Source organism: Oncorhynchus gorbuscha, linkage group LG04 (genome assembly GCF_021184085.1).
Source record: "Oncorhynchus gorbuscha isolate QuinsamMale2020 ecotype Even-year linkage group LG04, OgorEven_v1.0, whole genome shotgun sequence".
Lineage (NCBI taxonomy): Eukaryota > Metazoa > Chordata > Actinopteri > Salmoniformes > Salmonidae > Oncorhynchus > Oncorhynchus gorbuscha.
In genome coordinates this window covers 56,424,284-56,448,400 of record NC_060176.1, presented here as the reverse complement: position 1 = coordinate 56,448,400, position 24,117 = coordinate 56,424,284, and the positions used below count along the sequence as shown (strand labels likewise).

At 42.6% G+C, this 24,117-nt stretch overlaps 1 protein-coding gene across 2 annotated transcripts in view; it reads right to left on the bottom strand.

The window, feature by feature from the left end:
• The window catches only part of LOC124034333 (bone morphogenetic protein 1-like), a 52,233-nt gene that overhangs the window by 17,323 nt on the left and 10,793 nt on the right, over window positions 1–24,117 (bottom strand). Inside the window, exons 2-8 of one of the 2 annotated variants that reach the window (XM_046347389.1) lie at window positions 9,900–10,013; window positions 9,562–9,609; window positions 9,130–9,273; window positions 8,713–8,830; window positions 7,121–7,299; window positions 6,856–6,961; window positions 126–250 (exon numbers count right to left, since the gene is read on the bottom strand). In XM_046347389.1, the coding sequence (XP_046203345.1) occupies window positions 126–250; window positions 6,856–6,961; window positions 7,121–7,299; window positions 8,713–8,830; window positions 9,130–9,273; window positions 9,562–9,609; window positions 9,900–10,013 (834 nt within the window). The remainder of the gene's footprint in view (window positions 1–125; window positions 251–6,855; window positions 6,962–7,120; window positions 7,300–8,712; window positions 8,831–9,129; window positions 9,274–9,561; window positions 9,610–9,899; window positions 10,014–24,117) is intronic. The other variant, XM_046347390.1, reaches the window with a different exon arrangement.

Below are 24,117 nucleotides of genomic sequence, written 5' to 3'. Positions count from 1 at the left end.
TTAGATGAAGATCAGATATAATTGTGTGACCAATTTATACAGAAATTCAGGTATTGAGGTAACACATTCTTTTTCTTGCCACTGTATACACCAAAATGTGTTTGAAATAATTGTGCTGTTCTTACTGGAACACTTGTAGAGTTTGCGTGCCTGTGTGATATCCCCTTTGCTTAGCCTTGTCCTCTGGCCAATTGGCGGTCTCACTGCATTGACATCATAGCGTGGCAGGATGGTGTCCAAGAAGATTCCTCTGCATTTCAGGAGAAGAGACCGCTGTTAGATCAAAACACTGCATAACCGAGAAGGCACTTGCACATACACACTGGTACACTCTTTCTCAGAAAAGACACCATTCATAGGGCAGTGGTGAACCCTAAAGAGCCATCAGCCAGCAGCTGAACTGCTGACACTAACACTGACAGTAGGCATTATTCAGTGATATACTGAGGATACTGACACAAGCCATGCTGCCCAACAATGTGGTCTCAGGGCAATTTGTATTATTCTGTACATAAATCTGTGACACTCATTTTAGTATGATATGATACGTTAGGTTACATTATAAATGGAATAACATACAATAACATACGTACTAGAGGATGTGTAGTATCATACATCTTACTTGGTGGTATAATATCATACAAATTGGATGATGTACCTTCTCAAACATCTTGGTTGACGTATAATATTGCACATCTTTATCGGAGACCAGGTTGCTTGTTGCGCCATAACAACAAAGGAGAATTATGGAGAGAATTTACTTGACGGTTTGGAGAACTAAAACAGCAAAGGTTAGGCGAATTTATGTAGGTTAGGTGAATTGGGTTAAGTTTAGAATATGGGTTAGGGGAAAGGTTAGCTAAAATGCTACAGTGGGCCCAGGCGCAACTCGAACATTCAAGCTTTGGATTGCTAGCCTGTCACAGATAACGCTCACCCATCCTCCCCGACCAACCTCCCTACTTTCATTTCTGTCTCAAGTAACTAGAACATTAGTAGGTATCATACATCTTGGTGGTGCTCAGAAATACGTCAAGTATATTTTGTATGGCTCTGAGGCAAGGTGGTGCCCATTCAGTCTTTCTCATCGGTGAACTCAGCACAGAGAAGTGGAGCCACACCCATCAGCAGACCCATGACCCTTATCAACACTGTCAAAAACAATGACCTAACTTCATATATTATTACATAAAAAACAACCAATGGACTGTTACTGGTCAGTGGTCCCCTCCAAGGCTGTAGGAATGTCCTCCTCAGAGAGAGGAGGTAGTTCAAACAGGTCTGGGGGTGAAAACTGACCTCCATCTGACCTCGTCATGTGTGCTGTGCAGATGGAAGAAAAACATTATCCAATTCCAATACTAAAAACCAAATGCCCTCCTCTGACAACTCTATAGGAAAATCTAAAACTTGATTGGTTTGTTGTATGGACAACAGCAATATTTAGCATAAGGATTAAAAGTCCAAAAGAACAAGAACAATCAGAAAGATGTATAAAAATCACATCATGGTGGCTTTCCTTTGGCTTGAAAAGGAGTCCAGAACAGTTGATGGTGAAAAACCAGACCTTTTCACACCACTTTCTCACTTGACACTTTGCTAGTTTATCATCTCCTTTTCTCTCTCTGCAATGGTGAGCAAAGCCTGGTTCCTGGCTGTTCCCATGGTGACGTACCCATCAACGCCAGGCATGTGCAAACAGAGCAGCCTGAGCTAACAGTTTAAGCACTGTCTGTCTGCCTGTCGGTCTGTCGGTCTGCCTGCCTCCAGGAGCCCGTAAGCTGGCTGTCGGTGAACAACGCCACTCCAGCCAGTGTCAGAGCAGACAAAGGGCATACTGGCAGGTCTTTATTTGAGTTGGCTCTGCTTTATGCACCAGGCCTGAAAAATGTCCCCAGCGCAGAGGGGCGGATAAAGCCCAGGGTTGGGTAACATGCCCCAGACAAAAAGCATGGGGAGCTGCCTTACTTGTCCCCAGGAGACACTTCAAAACATGAGGGCGCCCCATGAAATCTTGCCAACAACAATCTCGGCAAAGGCCCTGGCTTCCCACGGTGATTTACAGTAAAAACGCTGTGCAAACACACAGGCTAATAATGGGGAAACAAAGTTAGACATTGGGACAGGTACATCAACATCAGAGGAGGTTGGTAACACCTTAATTGGGGAAGACGGGCTCATGGTAATGGCTGCAGCGGAATGAGTGGAACAAACACATTGTTTCCATGTGTTTGATGCCAATCTATTTGCTCCGTTCCAGCCATTATTATGAGTAGTCCTGCCCTCAGAAGCCTCCACTGATCAGCATGCAGGGGAAGTGTAAACTGTAAACTGAGAAAAGCTAACAGGAGCCCCTTGTCTCCTAATAAGGTGCTCTGAAAACACACTGACCACGCTCTCAATACATTATTTTTTCATCTCTAAACAGTGAAATAATTCAATAAGGCTGGCTATACTCAGGGAAAATAGGACATGCTCAGAGAGGTTGAATGACAATGGAGCAGAAAGCATCAACAATCAAAAACCTACTTCATTGTCATCCCCTGACAAGCACATTGCCTGTACAGTTAGAAAAATAAAGGGCTAGACAGCCCACTCTGTGCAGTGGCCTGAAAGAGTGTTTGTATCCAATCTCAGCCTCCTTGTAGAGAAAGAATCTCTCCGGGTTTCCCAGAATCCAGTTGCCACGAGCACATGGCAGGTTATTTAGGACAGGCTGCAATATGAGGTATTGAGGAAAGAGCCAGCCTCGGTGGAAAAAAAGGGAAGAACATTTTGAACAAAAGGAGATCCAACAGCTGGTTCTCATACCAGAGAGCTGTGTAGTAATGATTACAGTCTGGTCTGGCCACCCTCTCCTCCAGCTCTCACTCGCCTTGCATGTGCCCAGGCTCACATTACATTCACACTGGGAAGCTGGGGCATGCCAAACCCCTTCCTGCAATTGGGAACGAGGCATTGAATTGGAACAACAATCACTGACGCCGATGTTTGTAGCGCTAGACAATTTCACATTTTGTTTATGTAAAAGATCTTTTGAAGAAAGTACGCGTCGAGATGCACAGCGGGTACCAAAAATGAATCACACACATGGCTGAGGGAGGGAACCGCATGTTACCGGTATGTTAAACTCAGTGCCAGGGTATCCCCCCCATTGTCATGCAATCCCCTATAGACTGCACACTTCCTGACAACCTTTATCCATTGGCTAACGACGATTATGTAATGACAGCAAATTTACAGCTCAATCTCCAACTCAGTCCCAAGTGGACCTTTTGGCTTTGCTTTGAGCCAACGGAAACAGGCAGAAACAGTGCCAAACTGCAGCCTAAAAAGCAAGGAGATGGGTAAAACCCAAATAAGCATGCAGTCGTCATAGAAGCTGGGCTGGTCCAAATCTCAAACCGCCACTATGACACCACGGTCTCTGTCTGTGACTAACAGGACAGCATCTGGAGAGATTTCCAGATGCATCCGACAAGGAGTCTGGGAGAAATAAAGAGGTCAGCTGGCACAGAGGGACGCACTGGCACAGTGGAGTATCAAAAACCATGACACATGCACTGCTCTCCTTTTCAAGCATACTTCAAGGACAAGAAGCAATTTTGTGAAATATGAATTTCAAATCGCAGCAGCATCTACTACAACATCTACAACAAAAGAGTTTGGTTTGAGTGGATAGTGGTTTTCCTGCTGTTTAGTATTACATAGATTCTACTTTTTTAAAAATCTTTAGAGGGCAAAGTGTGACAAAAATAGAATCTTAACAGATTCCATCTCCGTGGCCATAAAACAAAAAAGCTGTGGGATATTTCACACTCCTTTTGTCCTTTATAAAAGCTGCACAAACCATCTATGACGCCTTGATCACAAAGGCCAACATATCAACAATTTATTGAAAAATCTATAGCTTGCAGTCAGAACCGCAACTGGAAACAGGATCAGTTTGATTCTGTACTCTCGGAGATTTAACGTGTCAATGTCGGGGAAATGACATTGAATGGTCTCCAAGTTTATGTGATCATTAGTGGTTGACCTAAATCATGCTAGCAAGTAGACCTGACTTCTTTTTTTTTTACACCAGGGAGCCATGAAGCTAGCCAGCAGACACCTCGGGAATAAAACCCTATAACCTCCTAAAGAAGCCTGGTATGTGGGATCATGTTGCTAACGACGATCAAAGCCACTTCAAAGGGGCTCTATGTGGCATAATGAGGCAGTTCACACTATGAGAGGAGAACTTTTACAAGGAGCTTCACAGAGGTATGAGTGTGCCATGTAGCCTGATGTGCTCCAGCAGAGCCACTGGCGCTAGTGGCTCTACCTGAACCTGGGGTTGGATGTGGAGGTTTACTGGGCTGCTGCTACACACTCAGGCAGCTTGAGCCAACCAGGGGAGGGATAATTGGAACAACCTGGGGCTGTGGGTAAAAGTTGGCTCATCAAAAGGTAGACACAATCAAACCTTATGGGTAATTCCACTGAAACGGAATTGCACTGAGACTCAGATTTTTCCACTTAAAATGTACGCCAAACAAAAACCATTGATTTCAAAGTTTAACAAACCTTATAACTCTACGCATAAAAACGTTTTTTTACACTGACATTTTTACAACAAAAAAACATTTCCTGGATGAACTTTGCAGATGCAAAGTTTGGTAACAGAATTTTGGTGAAATCTCCCTCAGTTCTTTGTGTCCAAGTTTTCCAAAAACTCTTAAATATCTGCTCTGAATTAAGATTCAAAGACGTCTGCAGAAAGAATGGGGTGTCAGCTGTGACATGACACATTAACTTTAAAATAATCTACTTTGGTTATTGAACTACAGTAAGTAGAGTGGATTTACACCTGGTAACGGAATTGCGGTAACGGAATATCGTCTTGGCTCCATGATCTGCACTACACAGACATGCATACTTATGGATATGAATCTCATTCTATGAATGGTGATATATCCTCTTTTGCATGTTTGGGTATTATTCTATACACTGGCTATTATTTTAATGAGTTCTGCCCCGAAACAAGACCCAATTTGGTTGGTCCAGACCGTGCCAAATCTGAACCAATCATAGACGTCTACATTTACAAGTTTGGACATTAAAGTACAGCACAGTAGCCCTCAGTAGAGTAGAGGTCAGTACAGTACATTATAGTGTACTCAGCTCTAGAGTACTAGAGTATGTACTGTATTTTTTGGAAATTTCTTTACCTATTTGTTAACAGAATTGAGTTTTAATCACTTAATAATTCATAAACAACATGGATATCAGTAAAAATACTATAACTAATTGATAGGTCTACCTTTACTTGTTACCCCTGAACTTTCATTATCCTCCCTCCTAATGAGGGAGCGAAATTTAAAAAATATATTTTGGTAACAGGTATTTGGTAACAAAGGCAGTTTCTTATGCTGTGCATACACTACACGACTTCTAAAATCGTAACAATTTGGACATGCTCACATTTCGCAATTTCCTTTCACAGACCTTTTCATTCCATTCCATCCACATTACGATGATTGATCCTGTATCTCGGTTTTCGTAGGAAAAAAATTCCGACATGCAAATAGTGAGCTGCTTTGTTAGTGTGCACATTATTATGTGCAGAAACATTAAAACATGAGACGGAGGCGCAGAATAGAAGGTATGAATAATATTTTGCGTTTCTGTCATTGTAGGACATAGACGTAATATTGCTGGATTTCGTTTTACATTAGCTTTCATTTGACACCCAATTTGATATGCTTCTATGAACTTCGCATGTTGGTGCTCATGGATCCTTTTACATGGAAATAGCCTTATCTAACAAATACCCGCCCTTGATACATAGCTGCCACAGGACAGCATCCCCACTGAGAGACGCAGCTACTTGACAGACTGGAAGCAATCAATATGATATATGCCTAACCCCATAATACAAAACAGATAGGCATGGTATTACATGGGGTTGGTAAAGCATGCTGCAGTTTGTGTGCATTGATTTTTGTAGGTGCCCTTCTACTACTAGACTACAGATGGACTGGGCAAGGTGGACTACACAAGATCAAAAAGTTGGTGTTGTCTAGGAAAACGTATAAAACATTCACCAGGATTGAAAGCGAAATCTCTATAATCCTGCTCTTTCTGGGCCCCAAAAAGCTAAATGGGCCAGATGTGTCAACTCTAATGACACGTTACTCCAGGCATCCTGGTGGATTACACTTTTTTACCCTCCGAAATCTCATTACAAGGACAAGCAATATAATCCTTTCTGCATCTCACAGAAACCGCATCAGTTCACCCCTGAGCATTTCCACTGCACGCTCAAATGTATGCGGTGACCATTGAGAGAGTTAAAAGATCCAAGCCAAAATAAATTTGCAGAAGAGAGAGAAAGAGTAGACACTCCCAAAAAGTATTATATTCTGCAGATGTTCTTCCTTTAAGCCAAGGCACTGACACGTGCATGAGGTCCATCACGGAGTTGTGTCTTTGTCCTGCTTCCCTGTACTTTAAATTCATCAGACCAACCATCATACAGGCTAAGTAACAGTGACAAGTCAGCAGTATATTTGTCCCCCAGGCTATGAATGTCAGCAGGTCATTAATTAAGTATCTAAGCTTCAATTTGCGCCACCTTTCCTAAGCCTTGAAGTCAGCCCCTGGCTTTAAAATTAAACAAAATAATGGAGAGAAAAAAAGAGACATTGACACATTGTAGAACTATGAAGTGACTCACATGGAAAAGACCTGAAGTGAGACATGAGAGCAAAAGTGACAGTCTGGGAAACTGCTCTCTGGCCTAAACTGTAACCGATTTCCACGATGTCTGTTCTGCTCTGCTGTGTATGAAGTGGAACTTGGCCCATCTCCTACCTTGAGAATGTATTCCTGGCATAGTGCATGATGCTGTCAAAGTCATACACTTCTCCCAGAGAGTCCACCTCCCCTGGCTCCATCTTCAAGAAGTTATACTCCTGTCCTGTGAATGGAAGCAAGAAAACAGATACTGAAACCTGCAACCCACCCCTACCTCAAATACTGTACCAGAATACTAAATACAAAAGTGAGAGGCTATCTCCTAGAAAGGGAAAGATGAGTGCGCTGGTTCCATACACAGCAGTCTACAAAGCAGTCTTACCTGGCTGGATGTTGTCCCTGATGATGCTGACGTGTTCGTCTCTGTCGGGCCGGGTGTGCTCGTGCCAGAAACCAATCACGTGGCCAAGCTCATGCACCACTATTCCAAACTTGTCACAGTTCTTTCCTATGGAGATGGCCTGGGGACCGCCACCCCTGCGGCCCACATAGGAACAGCACCTGCAGGGTCCAACACACAGAACAAAGATCAGGGACAGGTCAACAGGCAGGGTAACAAGCTAGTTCAAAGACTGTGGTAACTGGCTACATATTAGACTAAACGAAGTCACTTTTAACTTGGCAGACACAAAGATGAGAGCATTAGCTCAAGATTGGCCATCGTGCTTACCATAGTACTTACCATAGTACTATGTAAATGCTACATTTCTGTGTACATCTCAATCATGTAACAAGAACTTTGTGAACTTCGTGTTACACTGGATATATAGAACTTTACTTCCACAAACATGAAAGTGTTAACCAGAAGGAGTGAACAAATAACGAATAAGCCAAGTGAAGTAGTCTATGGAAGGAATCCCTGTTCCTGGAGAGACGCTGGGTCTGACCTCAACAGTTTGTGGTTCATCTCACATCTCTAATGCATATATACAGTATTAGGAACAGCATTCTTAACAGCCTTTCTAGCACGTCATAGGAAAACTAGCGGAGGTGAGGTGACCCTACATCCTAATACAGTGGTGACATTCATTGATGCGTGCTTCACTTTAGATGGAGGGTTACAATGTGTGACAGTGAAGGATGGCTAACTTTAGACTGCGGGGCTCTCCATCTCTCCCTCCCTGACATGAAAGGGTCAGTGTGGAACCCCGGTCCATGGACACACACCGCGCCCCTGTGGGCCAACCAGCCTCTCTCTAATTATTGTGAGCCAGGCTTTCCTGAGACGGGCCTTGAACTTTGCACAGGACAGATGGGGCCTGCAGCAGGCCAGCCCAGAGCCCAGGCATTCCCACTAACTGCAGCCGCCTGAGTGGATAATGTCATCCCTGTTACTCTGGAGGACAGCTACCAGGCTAAAAATGGCTATCAACAGCTGGGTGGAAAAAGGTCCGTTTATGCTCCATATCCGCTCTTTAATATGTTCTTCTTGGTAGCGGATTTAGTGTACATGCAGAGCCAGAGTAGAACGCCATCAACGTGGCTACAGTTTTGTGTAAAAATCTTTTGAACTTAAAAACATGCAAAGCTGGGAAAAGGACAAAATATATAATGTGGAATTACGGGTTATGGTTAAGTTGAGGAGGTCTCCCTTGGGTGTCATTAAAAAAAATCATGTGACACCAGTGCTCAGTGAAAGATGTGTCAGAACTATGAGGCACAGCATGCATTCCTTGGGCATGAATGGTCGTCTTTCTCAGGACTTGCAGGGGGCTTCAATTAGCACAACTCACGCAGACAGACTGCGGACAGAGGGGATGAGCCAGCACTAAAGGACAATGGAGGAGTAGTAAGGAAAAGTACTTAAGCGATAACTCATTATGGCTGTGTGGATAAAGGACTGTCATGTCTGAGTAGGCTGACCAGCTACACTTCCTTCCTGAGGGAGGCGAGCCCAGGCCTGCGTGGACTTACCCACATGGCCGGTAAGTGAACACAATGTAGCTCTCCTCTGTTGTCCTTTCGATAAAGGTCACGCAGGTATGCTTCTCCCAGTGACGCATGGCCTGGCGGAATATTGCCCGCTGGCTGCCTGAATGTGATGGGAAGAAGGGAGGAGATCAGTGAGGCTGATGTCCATAAGTCACGTAAAAAGGAGGATAAAATACCAATGCTAACAGCTTGCTCATAGTGCCAAATTCATTCCAAGTAAAGTTAATAAAAAATTGTATGTCCAATAGCTGCAAAGACATTCATTTTAATGTAGTGGATGCAAGTATGCTGAAGTATGCTTAATGGACACCAGCTACCACATTTTAGTAGGAAACTATGTTATAGGGCGCATAGAAGACACATAGGGCAAGTAAACAGCAGTGATGATGTGGGACTTACCACTGAAGTTCCCACTGATGACATAGGGAATGACACCTTCTGGCCACACCCTCTCAGGTCTGGATGTTGCCGCCCTTTTCCTGCGGTGTGATCCTTGCCGGTTTGGCAATGCTCTGTTTCGACTGGTCTCATTGGCAGAAGAACCTGTCATTCCCAATTACCAGCCAAAGATGAGGTTTGTACAATATAAAATCACAGAAAACCATCCAATTAAAAAGTTCAACTCTGGTGAGAACATGGTAAAAACCATGATGAGATTACAACATTTCAGCTGTTCCTAAATGGTAAAGAGATGATAATGACAATGAAGCATGCTTTATATGCTGGTTGAGCATTTTCTTTACATAAACACTTTGAGAGTGCTGGTGATAAACATGCTGTTTGTTTACAACAGGTGTCTTGGCCAACCCAGTGTTGGAGAGGAGTCATCACCTGGTGCTGAGTGGGTCATGCATCGTATACATCTTCCTGGCAGATGCACTGGGAGAGAGTTACAAAGCCTCCTTGCATAATTGGCCTTGAGGTGGGAAAATGTGGGAACTATTTAACTGAATGCAAGTTTTTGTTCTTGGACTGGTTTGTATTGTATCATTAAGGAGACATTTTAGTCAGCACTATATAATAGCACATGCATAAATGGAGTCAGACTTTTAGAATTGATGACAGGCACGTTTATAAGAAAATGCACGCTTTTAGGCTATGGCGATAGGCCTTAGTCTTTACTCCCAGTAACCATGACTTGATCAGCCAGCCTCACAGCTCTTGCTCACCTGTGGTTGTCTCATTGAAGGTCTGGATGGTCCGTTGGGCCATGTTAATAATCCGGTCCACCTTAAACATGCGCATGTCCTCCTCATCCAGAGCAATGTCTCCCCAAAAGGCAACTGAAACAGACACACATAGAGAGAAAGCAAGTCAGACATATGTACGGCATCTTTACAATATTGTTTTGCACCGTTCAATAGCCTCAAGGTTTTCCTGCTCTGCAGTCCGACAAACCCTGTCGATCACATAGGCATCCATTAAAACAGAGGGCGAAAAAGCTAGACATTCTCTCCCTCTCACACTCCCTCTCTCCCATCTCTTTGGCCCCCTCTCGCAAACAGACACACAGAGTTGTGAAACATCAGTTATGCGAATGTTTGAATAACAGGAGAGGAATGCGGTCTGAGTCTCAGAGCTCTATAAGCTCCAAGCTAAATAAGTCATACCATCAGGGGAGGGAACATCTCTTTATGACATTCAGTGGAGGACGTAGGAAATCAATTAATGAGAGCTACATTCAAAAGCTTTCAGATCAGCATACCCCAGATGTGCTGGGACAATCCAGTTGCCGTTGAGAAAACTCTGGGGGAATATTTCATGTCCTGATATCTTTGTACCATTAATGAGTCCTCGAGCAGACCTAATAGTGTAAGATGCTGCCTCAATACTGTATATAGGGCACCTTGAACAAGTAATAAGTTCTTAATGAGGCCAAGGAGAAGGAAAAATAACTAAGAAGTCATCCTTTATGAAGAATGTGAAGAATGGTATTCCTTGCTAAATGCCCTATTTTTTCGGCAGTTTGGGCAGGAGTCCTCTCCACAGATACAGGCCACTCTGTTTTAAAAGCTTTTAAACCAGCACATTTGCTGAATTACGCCCTGTCCTGTGTGCAGGAGTGGACCATACAACTCTATGCACAAGTACTGCTTTTAACAATTTCCACAAAAAATTGTTACAAAAACACATTTAGCTGAAGAACAGTGCAGATGCAAAGTGCCGTAGCAGAATGACGGTTTGTGCTGTTGTCACCTAACTTTGCATCTGCATTGTTTTTGTAAATGTGTTTTGTAAAATGTTAGTCATCCTTGTGCATAGAGTTTCATGGGTTGTTTAACTTTGCAATCATTGGTTTTTGTTTGGCATACATTTTAAAGTGACAAATCGAGTCTCAGCATCATTCTGTTCCTGTGGAATTGCCCTTCTGGGAACTGCTTTACTGGGAAAAACAACATCAACTGCTATAGTGAAAGATGGATAACTAAGAACTGACAAACTGTGGTCTGGGAATCAAAGTGAATGCATCTTTTCAGGGCTTAAGGTTGTTTTTAGAACTCAACAACAATCATCGAAGACTGTTATAACTGAGCAATCATTGGCCCGACCATTAATAACAGTCAGATTGTGGTGTGCGTTTGTGTCAGAGAGAAAAGACAACGAAGGAAAACAATAGAGGAAAAAACTTTTTAGCTTGCGTCCCTTATCCACCAGAGGATAATTATTTAGACAATATGTAGCTGGCTGAGATGTAGCCACAGTCTCACACAAGCAACAGAGTGTCGGAGAGGGCATGTTGTGGGCTAACAAGATTACAAGCTCATGACAGCAATAAGAAAATGTGTAGATCCTTGGCTGCAAGATAGGGCATGCTCAGAGCTCAGTGGGCAGGTTGAAAATACCATAAGTCAAAGGGATCCTATCATTTGCACTCAGAAAAACACTCAATCACTGTGAGTGTCACCAAATCCCCAAAACATTCAAATAGACTATTCGTACTCAGCTCAAATACAAACACTCTGTGCCAAGAGTATACAGTGCTTTCAGAAAGTGTTCATACCCCTTGACTTATTCCACATTTTGTTGTGTTACAGCCTGTATTCAAAAACGATTAAATCTATTTTTTTAATCGCTCACCCATCTACACGCAATACCCCATAATGAGACAGCAAAAACATGTTTTTCGAATGCTTTGCTAATTTATTGAAAATGAAATATAGAAATAGGTCATGTACATAAGTATTCGCACCTGAGTCAATACTTTGTAGAAGCACCTTCGGCAGCGATTACGGCCGTGAGTCTTTCTGGGTTAGTCTAAGAGCGTTGCACACCTGGATTGTACAATATTTGCACACTTTTTACAATTCTTCAAGCTCGGCCAAGTTGGTTGTTGATCACTGCTAGACAGCTATTTTCATGTCTTGCCATATATTTTCAAGACGATTTAAGTCAAAACCATAACTAGGCCACTCAGGAAAAGTCAATGTCGTCTTGGTAAGCAACTCCACCATAGGCTTTATTTGGCATTGTGCTTTAGCTTAAGGTCCTGCTGAAAGGTGAATTTGTTTTATTCCGTTACTTTTTATCCCAAAATAACTCCCTGGTCTTTGCCGATGACAAGCATGGTCTCATTATGAAATCCCTGAGAAGTTTCCTTCCTGTCCGGCAACCGAGTTAGGAAGGACGCCTGTATCTTTGTAGTGACTGGGTGTATTGATACACAATCCAAAGTGTAATTAATAACTTCACCATGCTCAAAGGGATATTCAATATCTTATTTCTAAAAAAACTCCATGGTCTTTGGTCTTTGTGGTTGAATCTGTGTTTGAAATTCACTGCTCATCTGAGGTACCTTACATATAATTGTAAATGTGGGGTACAGAGATGAGGTAGTCATTCAAAAATCATGTCCTGAACTTATTAAGGCTTGCCATAACAAAGCGTTTGAATACTTATTGACTCAAGACATTTCAGCTTTCTTTTAAAAATGTATTTACCAAACACTTCACTTTGACGACATGGGGTAGTGTATAGGCCAGTGACACAAAATTGTAATTTAATCCATTTTATATTGAGTAACACATTTGCATAAATTTTATTATTTCAATTCATAAGATTCATACAATACATTTAGAGATTTTAAAAAATAAATACTTTCAGACATTCAATTTGAACGGACTCCTCAGTTTCCAGGATATCCGCCATTGTTTTAATGACCCAGGTTCATCATTTTTTCTTTACCTTCAACTCCACCTATCCATGCAAGCCTATGGGGTCCCCTGGGGAGCAGCACTAGCAGAACACCCATTGGTCAAACTTCTAACGGACAGACGCCCCTCAAAGGGAGTTGTTTTTAATATCTATTGTTAAATCATTAACTCTATCCACTGTATGGGAAAAAGATTACACTTAAACTTGCTGACAGACAAATTAATTGGGAGACAGAATGGAAAAAATATATCTGGATCATCTAGAAACCCCAATCACCAATTAATTAATAAAAACATTTGCTATAGAACCTACCTGGCGGTTAGAGCATTGGGCCAGTAACCGAAAGGTTGCTGGATCGAATCCCGAGCTGATAAGGTAAAAATCTGTCGTTCTGCCCCTGAGCAAGGCAGTTAACCCACTGTTCCCCAGGCGCCGAAGACGTGGATGTCGATTAAGGCAGCCCCCCGCACCCCTCTGATTCAGAGGGGTTGGGTTAAATGCGGAAGACACATTTCAGTTGAAGGCATTCAGTTGTACAATTGACTACGTATCTAACACCTCAAATAATACATCACATGAGCATTTGTCCATCGCCATTATGTGAGTTCTGCACCACAGGGGACTTTGGTACTTTTTAGCATGTGCTGTGAAAATGCCAGGGGGTGGTTGAATTCTGGGGGAAAGTTAACAATGTCATCTCTGTACTTATAGATAAAATAATGCCATTAGATCCAATAGTGATGTTGCTTTGTGATGACTGATTGGCACTTGTCAGAACACCAACGGAGAGTGTGGTTGGCAGGAACCACAGCTGCTAAGAAGATTATTTTACAAAAGGTGGATTCCACCTCATCAGTTACCATTGCAACAATGGTTGCTCACATTTAAGTAAATTGTACTTATGAAGCTCTCCACGGCCAGGATCCACCAGGGCCAAGGTGTCCAATCTGGACACACTTTACATCCATGAAATTACTATGTAATATAAATGTATTTGTTTTTATTTCATGATTTATTTGACTTTTTATTTTTTTTAAAGCGGTGTGAATGCTTTCTGTAGACTTTGTATCTGATCACTACAAGCTACCAGCTGTCCATACAGTATGCAAAGGATACAAACTGACTGTCGCAATGCTCTTTTATCCTCTTGTTCTTACTTTTGATTCCAAGAACTAACAGCATTAAAGGATGAGAGAATAGAAAGCACTTCGACAAAACCAACATCAATTTGAGGCTGTCACCGAGGGGACAGGGAACACTCTTTCCACAGTGGAAGATAAAAATGTAGCTGCAATTAAATTACTTAATTTATGAGTGTAACCCTGCTTTACCTAATATGTAATGCTACAGTAATACTAAACTGAGTTACACAGTTATTAACATTGATTTATTGGTCTAATGCTAGAACCAACTAACCACACAACAAGTTGCAGGATTGTCCCCACCCCCACCCCGCTGCCGTGCACAGAGGGCTAATGTACTTTCCGTCCATGGCTGAGACCCACTCATCCACAAAACATTCTGGGGACAAGCTCTTAATCCAGCGTATAATTGTTCCCTGACAACAGCTAAGATTGAAGTGAGCAAATGCACAGCTCCGGCGGCATTAGGATTCATTTCCCCCGGGCTTCCCAGTCGTCCTGGAGACGCTGCAGGTTTAGGGAAAGTCTCCCAGGGATTGAAAATTAATCCCCATGTCTACTGGCTTTAATTATCCACGGACAGAGACCGAATCTCTGGATTCTTCAATATGGAGCACCGGGCAGAGGACAGGATGGCAGTCATTGCACTGGCCAGTTGATTTTTAAAACAGAGAAACCCCACTGCATGTGCACGACTGTCAAAAGAGACTGAGCAGAGAAAGACTAGTAAATGAAGATTAAAACCCAGAGAAAGAGAAAGAAAGAGGCAGATGGGAGCAGATCACTATTGAGCACAGCATTGCCGCCACTCTCTTTCCAGCAACATTCATTACCTAAATGACAACAGCTGCAGCCATGGTATTAATTTCAACAGAAATGTAAAGGTTGAACAATTTGATCATTTCCGCTCTAAGAGATTGTTCCATTCCAGTTTAAAGATGATATGGTTCTCAGTGTCCTAACATAAACATATATTGTGGAGAGACACAAACAGGCATTTTCATTTACGTGCCACACTTAGTGGCTGGGACAGAGATACTGTTAATCACTGTATGGGACATACTGGAAAGATAAAAACAGCCTTTGATTAAACATTTGATTGATTGCACTTTGTGCGTTACACATTCTCCCTCTCCTCCCCCATCGCTGGAATGTGTCTTTAGATCATCTTAACCATCATAATACCTTTCATCTCAGACCACCCCCATCAATCAGTTTGGCCCGTCAGATTACGCACGAGATCTCTATCAAATTAAACACCATTTGATTCAGGGAATTCCCAGGATACGGCCTCCTTGGTGTAAGACACACACCATGACTGAAATGCAGATTTGCGCAAACAAAAACTTTATGTACAACTTTATGTACAATGACTACTTTTAAGAATTTTCACTGAACATTTTACAAAAATAAATTTACTGGTAGAACTGTGCAGATGCAAAGTGTGGTAACCAAATTTTGGTAAAATCTCCCTCGTTTTTTTTTATTTGACCATGTTTTCAAAAAACTCAGAGAAATTTGTTTCCCGAATTAAGATTCAAAGATGTCTGCAGAAAGAATCGCCTGTCAGCTATGACATGACACCTTGAGTTTGATTTTTTTTCTTGTGGTTATTGAACTACAGTAAGTGAAGTGTATTTACAACTGGTAACAGAATTTCATCATGGGTCCCACAGAAATGCCTAATTATGGATATGAATTTCATTCCCCTCATGGTGATGTATCTAAAATAGGTACACAATAAAAGGTAGAAATATGCAATATCCTAATTTACATATTTGGGTATTATTCTACACACTTGCTATTGTTTTAATGAGCTCCGACACCAAACAAGACCAAATTTGCATCCCATTGCTAGCTTGCCTCTGAAGCTAAGCAGGGTTGGTCCTGGTTGGCCCCTGGATGGGAGACAATATGCTGCTGGAAGGGTTGTTGGAGGGCCAGCAGGGGAGCACTCTTTCCTCTGGTCTAAAAAATATCCCAATGCCACAGGGTAGTGATTGGGGACATTGCCCTGTGTAGGGTGCCGTCTTTCATGAGATGTTAAACGGGTGCCTTGACTGTCTATGGTCATTAAAGATCCCATGGCACTTATCATGAGAGTAGGGGTGTTAAGCCCAGTTAAGCCCTAAATTCCCAATCTGGGAATTCTCCATTGACTTTACAGTATCCTAGAACGTTTTGGAGATAGAGCTACAGGATGCAAATTTCTGTGTGAAAACACTAGCCTTTGCTTTCCTGACTGACTGCGTGTATCGGTTCTTCCCTGAAAAGTTGCATATCGTGGGGTCTATTCGATGCTAGTGCAGTCCACCACAGGATGTTTTTGTGCTGGTCGAGGGCAGTCAGGTCTGGAGTGAACCAAGGGCTATATCTGTTCTTAGTTCTACATTTTTTGGAAGGGGCATGCTTATTTAAGAAGGACCAGGCATCCTCGACTGACGGGATGAGGTCAATATCCTTCCAGGATACCCGGGCCAGGTCGATTAGAAAGTTCTGTTCGCTGAAGTGTTTTAGGGAGCGTTTGACAGTGATAATGGGTGGTCGTTCGACCGCGGACCCATAGCGGATGCAGGCAACGAGGCAGTGATTGCTGAGATCCCGATTGAAAACAGCAGAGGGGTATTTGGAGGGCAAGTTGGTCAGGATAATATCTATGAGGGTGCCCATGTTTATGGATTTAGAGTTGTACCTGGTGGGTTCCTTGATAATTTGTGTGAGATTGAGGGCATCTATCTTAGATTGTAGGACTGCCGGGGTGTTAAGCATATCCCAGTTTAGATCACCTAACACAACATACTCTGAAGATAGATGGGGGGCAATCAATTCACATATGGTGTCCAGGGCATAGCTGGGAGCTGAGGGGGGTCTATAACAGCCGGCAACAGTGAGATACTTTTTTTCTGTAGAAATTCATTTTTAAAATTAGAAACTCGAACTGTTTGAGCATAGACCCGGAAAGTATGACAGAACTTTGCAGGCTAACTCCTCCCCCTTTGGCAGTTCTATCTTGACAGAATTTATTTTAGTTGGGTATGGAAACCTCAGAATTTTTGGTGGCCTTCCTAAACCAGGATTCAGACACGGCAAGGACATCAGGGTTGGCGGAGTGTGCTAAAGCATTGAGCACTCAACTATAGTGTGCTCTACTGTGTACTCTATTCTACTGTACAATACAGGACTGTGCTGTACTATACTATTTTTCTTTACTGTACTCTACTTTACTGTCCAAACTTGTGAAACATAGACGTCTATGATTGGTTCAGATTTGGTCCAGACCAGACTAAATATGAACCAATCATGGAAGTATATGTTTTGGCCAAATGAAGGCCGGTCCAAACGGCCAGGGCGGACTAACCTAATTGAAAACTACTTTTCAAAGTCCATGGACTTCCGGTGTCGGACCGTGCACAGTGGGTGAGGATGTTGGTTACAGTAAATGCCTAAATCAGCGGTGGGCAACTCCAGTCCTCAAGGACATGATTGGTGTCACACTTTTTCTCCATCCCTAGCAAACACAGCTGATTAATTAAATTGCATTCTAAACTGAAGATCATGATTAGGTGATTATTGGAGTCAGGTGTGTTAGCTGGGCCTGGGGCAAATCTGTGACACCAATCAGGCCCTCGAGGACTGTAATTGCTGTCAGTAAGAGCCGGGAGATGTGACATTCATTGGAGAGAGAGAGGAGAGAGACAGGGATTGTCCAGATTTTTCACACTTGCTTTGACCATCAGATGACAGAAAGAGAACGTTTCAGCTGAACATAACAGTACGCCAGTGGAAGGGAGGACAGTAGCAGGTGACTATGGTTTGTGAGTACTGTACTGTGCTGTCCAAACTTCTGAAACCTAGACGTCTGATTGGTTCAGCCAATTCAATTGCAGAAATTCTGTTACCAATTTTTCTGAAATTCTGTTACCGATTTGGTAACAGAATGAGTTTTAATCACTTAATAATTCAGAAACTAAATTGATTTCATTAAAAACTAACTAATTGATAGTTCTAACTTCACTTGCTAGTTATGTGAACTTTTATTGTCCTCCCTCAATTAGAAAATATCTTAAAGATGTGGGGTTTTGGTAACAAGGCTGTTTCTTAAACTTACAGGTGGACATTTTCCTTTACTTCTACTTCATTGAGTTTTGATGTATTTCTAATACATGCATTTCTAATACATAAATATTTTTTCTGGTAGATGTTTTCTAAAACCCTATTTCCCTCTGAAAATAAATCAAAGCCTTTGCTTATTCCTAATTTTTAGGATGGAAAATGGTAGAAAAATGTATATAGGTCTTAATAATAAAATAAACAGACTCTTGGCTTCCATTTGACATGCTCCTATGAACTTCACATGTTGGTGTTCTTAGATCCTTTTACATGGAAATGACCCTTACTGACACTATTTACTGATTATTCTCCCTGTGTGACCACCAGGACACCACATCTGGTACAGTAAAACTACAAACAACCTCTAAAAACCAACACCACTGTCACATAAAGGAAAGTAGGATCACTAGGAGACTTGGACTTCTGTAGTACTCAGTTTGCCTGAAAAAGGGGGATATTTTCCTATCAATGAGATGAGATGTGGAAAAGAACAGCTGACGTGGGCTTGAAATGCATTACAATGAAATGGCAATGCCTTTCACAGTGAGGGTGTTTTGAAAACAAACATGCATTTGAATTCTAATGGCAGCCAATAGTGTATTGCGTTAAGATGATTACCATCTGATGACAGGGCAAGTATCCCTTTTCAGGTTTCATTCAGTGAATGCCAACCCTATCTGACTTCACACATGTTGGCTACAGTGAGGCAGCAGGGTGATACCCTACACTCATGGCACATTTCCACACAGGATTTACCCAAAAGGCACAGACTTTTCTGTTTCCATCTATGCGGGCCGGCACCCGTGTCTCAATGGGCCATGGCTCCGGCAGACCTGCTCTCACTTGGGGCCAAATCAAGGCCACTGGTACTTTTCAGATTTCATTTACATAACAATGGCTAACTGTGAACTTTAACACCACAACGCAACTGTTTTGATTATGCAGAGGTTGTCGATTCTCATCTTGTCCTCACTGTTAGTCCTAGCTATGGAAACACAATTTTTCTAATATTGTTACACTTAGTATACACTAGGGTAACACTGGTTGTCAAGTCAAAAATGAGGCATCATTGTGCCTTCTGTGGCTGTATCTTTAAAATTCCTGAGAGAAAAATACAAACAAAACAACCAGGCAATACAAATAGTGAGGCAAACAGTGTTACAGTCTATAATATATGCCATTTAGCAGACACTTTTATCCAAAGCGACTTACAGTCATGTGTGCATACATTCTACGTATTGGTGGTCCCGGGGCTATGAAAAGCTTATAGTAAGAGGTGATTGGTGGTATTATGGAAGGTGGGAGTCTTGTAAATATTGTGCCCCTCTCCTTCTGGAAAAACAACTCCATTGAGCAAATGCTTACCTTAATACTTCCTCACACTGCAATTTGAGCCCAAGGCAGGAGGGGAAAAAAACATAACTAAGGTGTAATTCGGAGAGATTCCGGAGAAGCCTCAGGTTAAAGCCCCAGATTCTAAGAGGGGATTACGCTCCAATAAAAGCCTAGAAGTCTCTTCAGGCACCACAGCAGAGATCAGTCCAGAGTCTTATTATTGACACCATGAAGGCAGCCACACGTCCAGAGACACACGCCCAGAGACACACGTCCAGAGACACACGCCCAGAGACACACGTCCAGAGACACACGTCCAGAGACACACGTCCAGAGACACACGTCCAGAGACACACGTCCAGAGACACACGTCCAGAGACACACGTCCAGAGACACACGTCCAGAGACACACGCCCAGAGACACACGCCCAGAGACACACGCCCAGAGACACACGCCCAGAGACACACGTCCAGAGACACACGCCCAGAGACACACGCCCAGAGACACACGCCCAGAGACACACGCCCAGAGACACACGCCCAGAGACACACGTCCAGAGACACACGCCCAGAGACACACGCCCAGAGACACACGCCCAGAGACACACGCCCAGAGACACACGCCCAGAGACACACGCCCAGAGACACGCCCAGAGACACACGCCCAGAGACACACGTCCAGAGACAGAGACACGCCCAGAGACACACGCCAGAGACACACGCCAGAGACACACGTCCAGAGACACACGCCCAGAGACACACGCCCAGAGACACACGTCCAGAGACACACGCCCAGAGACACACGAGAGACACACGTCCAGAGACACACGCCCAGAGACACACGCCCAGAGACACACGCCCAGAGACACACGCCCAGAGACACACGCCCAGAGACACACGCCCAGAGACACACGCCCAGAGACACACGCCCAGAGACACACGCCCAGAGACACACGCCCAGAGACACACGTCCAGAGACACACGTCCAGAGACACACGCCAGAGACACACGCCCAGAGACACACGTCCAGAGACACACGTCCAGAGACACACGTCCAGAGACACACGTCCAGAGACACACGTCCAGAGACACACGCCCAGAGACACACGCCCAGAGACACACGTCCAGAGACACACGCCCAGAGACACACGCCAGAGACACACGAGAGACAGAGACACACGTCCAGAGACACACGTCCAGAGACACACGCCCAGAGACACACGTCCAGAGACACACGAGAGACACACGTCCAGAGACACACGCCCAGAGACACACGCCAGAGACACACGCCCAGAGACACACGACACCAGAGACACACGCCCAGAGACACACGCCCAGAGACACACGCCCAGAGACAGAGACACGCCAGAGACACACGCCCAGAGACACACGCCCAGAGACACACGCCCAGAGACACACGCCCAGAGACACACGTCCAGAGACACACGCCAGAGACACACGCCCAGAGACACACGCCCAGAGACACACGCCCAGAGACACACGTCCAGAGACACACGTCCAGAGACACACGTCCAGAGACACACGTCCAGAGACACACGCCCAGAGCCTGTCTCTTCTAACATATTTCAAACTCCATCAGGCCCATTAGCAGGATCTGATTTCCCATATTTATCCATGTCTAAAATGTCATCTTAAAATCATGACTGACATAGTGTTCTCCAATAACTCCCATATCGTACATCCATAACATTTTCAAATAACCATTAGAGTTTTATGGAATCATCATGTAACCATTGCAACATATTATGTCTGTTATTACTCATATGCCATATCTATGCGATGCATTTTTATGGCTAGTGAAGAGTGGTAGCTACATAAAGTACAAATCAGAGATTAGAGAATTTACTTTAGAATTGTCATAGTCATTAGTCAAGCTGAGATCCCTATACATTTAAAAAGGAGATTTAAAGAAACTACAGGTGGGGAAAACACTATTTCCAGTAATGGAGCTCAAATGAATAATTCAGACAAGTCAAAATGAATGACAAATGGTGAACTGTAAAGAAGTTCCCTCTTTGCTGGTTTAGCTTCTCATTATTGTTGCTTAATTAGGCATGCTTTGAGTCATTTAAATGAGCACTCCCAGAGCATTTGTTATTTCTTAGCATTGACAACAAACATATTGTTCCCACTAATGCACCTAGATTATGACCACACCATAGCACCCTAATCACCAGAAAACTACAGGAGCAAACCTGTTGATATAAACTACATTATGTGTGGGCTGGTTTGTATACGTTCCATCTTCCATGCATGGCTGCATACCCTGTGGATAACTAATTGCCTTGGGAGCTTTCTAGAAGCAGGTCCCAATTGTAACTAAATGTAGAAGTTCTACTTACTATTATTATTATTTTCTGTATTTTTTTTTTTTTGGGGGGGGGGGGTAGATCAGCATTAATATTGCAGATTCCATCCATGTGATTGTCTGCATCATTTCCAAGAGTGTGCAAAGCTGTCATCAAGGCAAAGGGTGGCTACTTTGAAGAATCTAATATATATAATATATTTGTTTAACACTTTTTGGGTTATTACATGATTTCATATGTGTTATATCATTGTTTTGATGTCTTCACTATTATTCTACAATGTAGAAAATAGAACAAATAAAGAAAAACCCGGGAATGAGTAGGTGTGTCCAACTCTTTGACTGGAACTGTATATATTGAGAAACAGACGCCTCACAAGTCCTCAACTGGCAGCTTCATTAAATAGTACCCGCAAAACACCAGTCTCAACGTTAACAGTGAAGAGACGACTCCAGGAAGCTGTCCTTCTAGGCAGAGTTCCTCTGTCCAGTGGCTGTGTTCTTTTGCCCATCTTAAGCTTTTCTTTTTATTGGTCAATCTGAGATATGGCCTTTTCTTCGGAACTCTTCCTAGAAGCCCAGCATTCCGGAGTCGCCTCTTCACTGTTGACGTTGAGACTGGTGTTTTGCAGGTACTATTTAATGAAGTTGCCAGTTGAGGACTTGAAGCGTCTGTTTCTCAAACTAGACACTCTAATGTACTTGTCTGCTCGCTCATTTGTGGACCGGGACCTCCCACTCCTCTTTCTATTCTGGTTAGAGCCAGTTTGCGCTGTTCTGTGAAGGGAGTATTATACAGCGGTGTACGAGATCTTCAGTTTGTTGGCAATTTCTCACATGGAATAGGCTTCATTTTTCAGAACACGAATAGACTGACGAATTTCAGAAGAAAGTTTTGTTTCTTGGCCATTTTGAGCCTGTAATTGAACCCACAAATGCTGATGCTCCAGATACTCAACGAGTCTAAAGAAGGCCAGTTTTATTGTTTCTTTAAAATCAGCACAACAGTTTTAAGCTGTGATAACATTATTGCAAAAGGGTTTTCTAATGATCAATTAGCCTTTTAAAATTATAAACTTGGATTAGCTAACACAACGTGCCATTGGAACACAGGAGTGACTGTTGCTGATAATGGGCCTCTGTACGCCTATGTAGATATCCCATTAATACAAATCTTTCCAGCTACAATAGTCATTTACAACATTAACAATGTCTACACTGTATTTCTGATCAATTTTATGTCATTTTAAATGGACAAATCTTTTTTGCTTTTCTTTCAAAAACAAGGACATTTCTAAGTGACCCCAAACTTTGAACGGTAACGTTAGTATATAACATTCTATTGGTTGCAAGAATGTTGTATATTAATTTAAATGCAAAAACTAAAAGTTTTGAATCCAGCGTTATTTTGTGCATTAGTTCATAATCCATATGCCATGGAATCAGTACATCGAAAATCTCTTCCCAACTATTTTGTAATATATATATATATATATATATATATACAGCTGTTAATTGTTTGGTCCTTAAATTAAACTGGTATACTTTAACCGTTTTTCTTTAACCAATTTCGGTCTTTAATACAGTTCTTTACTTTCTCCCCTTTCACTTGCCTCTTCCATTTTTGCGGTAATGCTGCAATAGGCACACAATTCCATATAGTTTTGTTAGCTGCATGTATGACATAACTCCACCAATGATATCATTTACAAAGACTATACCGTTTAAATGTATTTTTCTCCAAAAATAAGAGACGGAGAGTTTAGTTCTAAATCAACAAACCAGGTAACAGACATTAAAAAACAATTGGTTTACAACAACGCTGATATTTTAGATGTTTTTGTTTTGTTGACTAATATAAAATCAACCATCAAATTCTCTCCCAATGACAAACATCTGGCTCTTGCTGTCTAAATCACACAAGTAATATTTCACTAGATCTGTTTGAAAATAACCTTACCCGCTGGGATCACATTTTTTGAGGAGTGATATATATTCTGTGATTTAAATATCCAGGTTTCGAACCCTTGAGTAGCACATGCGAGGTCTCTTAGAGAACATGGCCTCAAGATACAAGCTCCCTCTGGGTCACACTATCAACAACTCAGGACACCTGAAATTAGAGAATTATCCAACTAGACTCTTCAGATGACAAAGACATCAGAATAGACAGCTGCCTTCCAAACATCCCCTATCACCCAGGATCCATTGTTTATTATCAAGTCAGAGACCAGCTCATAGTCAAATGCATAAGTACGGTGGGGATGATTAAAGGCTTGGGTTGACTGCATGCATGCAACCCTCAGGGCCAGTTAACAG